This window comes from Amphiura filiformis, chromosome 19 (assembly GCF_039555335.1).
Source record: "Amphiura filiformis chromosome 19, Afil_fr2py, whole genome shotgun sequence".
In the NCBI taxonomy this organism is placed as follows: Eukaryota; Metazoa; Echinodermata; class Ophiuroidea; order Amphilepidida; family Amphiuridae; genus Amphiura; species Amphiura filiformis.
Window position 1 is genome coordinate 38,802,806 of NC_092646.1, and position 3,535 is coordinate 38,806,340.

Here is a 3,535-nt window from a genome sequence, read left to right on the forward strand (position 1 = left end):
AATTTGGCGCCTTTCTCAAAAATTGCTCATATTTACAAAAAAATTCCAGTTGGATTCCTTGCATCATTTCCTTTTTGAAAATATATACCCTGATTTATAAATGCTTCATTAACAGATAAACAGATATCACCGTATAGCATCATTATCCCTCAATGACCTTAGGGTAGTCTATATCAAAGGGTCACGGTTTAATTTTAAAAATGATATCACATGACCTCACTTTACCTTTAATCAACGTGTATCCTCAAAATTGGTAGCCGTGACCCTGATATTGATTATGCATTAGCATTTTGTTTTGCAATACCATTATTGATTTCTCTAGTGAAAAAAAACCAAACCAGAAGTAAACCAAAACACGCATGGTAATCTGTACATACATGAATATCAAATCATGCAAATTGTAACATTTTGTGTTTAAAACTGTTATAGAGGACTTTAAGTATGTTTATCAAGAAGGGAACGGGAGTTTTGATAGTTTTATTTCTATTGGCAGTCAACCATCAGTGTCTTGGCGATGATGACGATCCTCTTTTCGGAAAGCATGGTATCGGTTTGACACAATCAGTACTAAGGAAAACAGTACTCAGAAACTGCCTGGTCTACAGAACCGGCTTGCTTTGTATGTATTGGTTTTATTTATGTTTTTGTTTCAATTCAATCTTACCTATCTTATATATGTAGAGTTAGTGAATGAAGTTATTGTTTTTAGCCGCTATCATATATCTATCGTCTCATATAACGCGGCCGACAATATTAAGAGTTGTTTTACGCCATACAAAAATGAGGTTTTTCTTTAATAACCTCGGTTACGATAGGTCGTAGATAGCACAAACTATAAATTTTTTAAATCCTTATGATCAGACGAATAATTTGGTGTATCATTTAACAAGATTTGAGATATTTTTAATTTTTACCCATGTATTACCTTTCGTGACCTCTGGCGGTCACTAGGGGTCACGTCCAAAATTCTTTCACATCTTAAAATAAACTTTGGACAAAGTATAGCATGTATGCAAATTATAATGCTTGTATCAGAAATTGCACAATTGTACCAAATGTGGGAGCTTAGGTGTTTAACTATGTTTATTGTCGATCCTTTTACAGGCAAGAGGAAAATTCCAAACAGCGACTTGTTTCACGTTCTGCAAATTGGCCAGCGTCTTGATACGTAAGTATTCCGCTCCATACTTGGTGAGATTGAGAGATAGAATAAGAAATGTTGAGATTCGTGACCAGCTTAATATGACAACAACAAAAAATCAGAAGCTGTGTCCAAACGCCGACTAAAGTGGTTTGGCCATGGTGTCAGGATATTTTAGGGACGAAATCAAAACTCGACCGGCGGTCAACCGTCCGGTTGCTATTGTTCTAAATAATGGAAAACGGACGGAACCGCCCGGAACCGGCGGTTGACCGCCGATTGATTTTCCCTTAACAGATTACCAAAGCAAGTCTATCACTAGGATTTCACAAAAGCAAGTGGAAGAGGCCGTCCACCACTGCGTTGGAAGTACCAAATATATACAACCGGATTTCCAGCTAATAGTCAGCAAGGCAGAACAGCTTGCAAACACTAGACAGACATGGAGGCGGTGCTCTCACAGGAAAGCCAAGGAACAGCAAGTTCATCAATCGAAACTCATCAATCTTTATTTCACTCTTATGTCTTTATTTTGAGGGAAATATCAAACAGCTTTGACAGCAATCTTTACAAAAACTGTAGCATACAGAACACCCTTAAATGGACATTGTATGCCCCTTTTCGAACAATATATTGGATTAACCTGGTGAAGTAGAATAATTTTTGACATGGGGGTAACTATCTTTGAAATTCTGTCAAAGAAAATTGTATTTCATCATTATTAGTCGGCTTCATGACATTCAAATCAACGTAGAAAGGTCATCTTCTAAAGCATTTTCTCTGTTGAAAACTGTTGATACCATTATGAATAAAACAATTAATGTTCAGAAATAAGAATATATCATGTTTTCAACAATATTAATTTCTTATATTTTGCATTTTTTTTTGTCTTTTCCAGAGGCCCAGAGGATTTTGAGAGACTAGACAAGCTTTACAAAAGAAATGAATACATGTGGAAGTCGCATGCGCACGTGCATAAATAAACGTAACAAAGTACTATGTAAATCTCGAAACAAAGGAGAGAGGCAACCAAATGAAATTTAACTGACTACATTGACTGATACATAATTAAGTATAGTACACAGATGTAATGTTATAATCGGCCAATGCTTTTAGAATGTGCCTTTAGAATTGTGACAATACTCTGGACAGCACCACTAGTTGAACGACCGTGAAAGCGGTACAACGCGAAATGTCAGGTGATGCCTCTGCAACCAACCAGCACTTATTATGACAGAAAATTTTAATTTTAATTAAAATGTCCCCTGTTCACGTTCGTTCATCTAGTGTTACCTAAATAAACGGAACCAGAGAAAAATACTAAGTTTGCATCTAATATCACCTGTCAATCACACTCAGAACCGATTTGTTTACGAGTTGTTGTTGTGATTGAGTTTTGAACGCGGGGTAAAACAGCGTACCTTATGGTTAATTTTGCACCTTCAAACATACAAACCGTATCAAACCATATCCAAATTATATTGGCTGTTGTCTTTTTGACGATTTCTTGCTGTGCACAGTTTTCCACATGCTCCTGTACAGCCAAGGTCAAGGGTTAATACTTTCCATATTTGGCGTTGTTCTGATAATAACACTATAATCGGAGCCAGAGATATACTAGTTTGCGTCTGACGTCATCTGCCAATTTGTCGTAGTCTGAACGCGGTCGAAAAATACCCGCTCTATGGTTAATTTTGTACATTTTGTAATATAGGCATTATGTCATGATTAATTAATCAATTAATATGAAAATTTCTTTCCCTAAGCTACCATGTCAACAATACTTAGAAAAGCTGCTTTTTGCCTCGTAAAAGTACCATAATTGTTCGCCATGTTTTCGGATTCTCTTTTTCCGATAAAGGCACCAGATAATTCAAGCTTCCTTTTACGCGCTATTAACCGATCAAGGGTCGTGGGGAGTTTGATTGACAGTGACGTCAGACGCAAACTAGTCTTTTTAATTAAGTCTTGGATTATACTATTCTGCGAATCAGAAGTTGCTAAAATAAACAATTAGTAAGCAGTTTGTGCTTGATTCAGTTTGATTTATTTTATGCTTAACAAAATAAGGGCCAAAAATAATTTCTGTCAAACATGGCGTGAAAAGGTCATCAGCGTTTATGCATGGGTCACATTCAAAAATTCAAAAATTCTTCACTTAAAAGAGAAAAAATTTGAGATCATTTTGATTAAAATCGGAGTATTATTACCATTGACTGGGGCTTTACACAAACTTTTCTTTCTTGATGCTGAGAATACTTTTACCAATGACGGGGCTATAAACAAAAATATCTTTCGTAATGCGGAACGTAGTTTTCCCAGTGACTCACTGTGCCAGTGACTGTGGGCTATACACAAAATATCTTTCATGATGCAGAACGCAGTTTTTACAGT

General features: G+C 36.2%; 1 protein-coding gene across 1 annotated transcript; it reads left to right on the forward strand.

Annotated features, from left to right (window-relative positions):
- The first annotated feature begins 324 nt into the window (after window positions 1–324).
- LOC140141272 (uncharacterized) lies at window positions 325–3,308 on the forward strand. Its single transcript, XM_072163081.1, has 3 exons — window positions 325–619; window positions 1,105–1,168; window positions 2,040–3,308. The coding sequence occupies exons 1-3, from the start codon at window positions 442–444 to the stop codon at window positions 2,122–2,124; spliced, it is 327 nt and encodes a 108-aa protein (XP_072019182.1). The 5' UTR covers window positions 325–441; the 3' UTR covers window positions 2,125–3,308.
- Window positions 3,309–3,535: the final 227 nt, after the last annotated feature.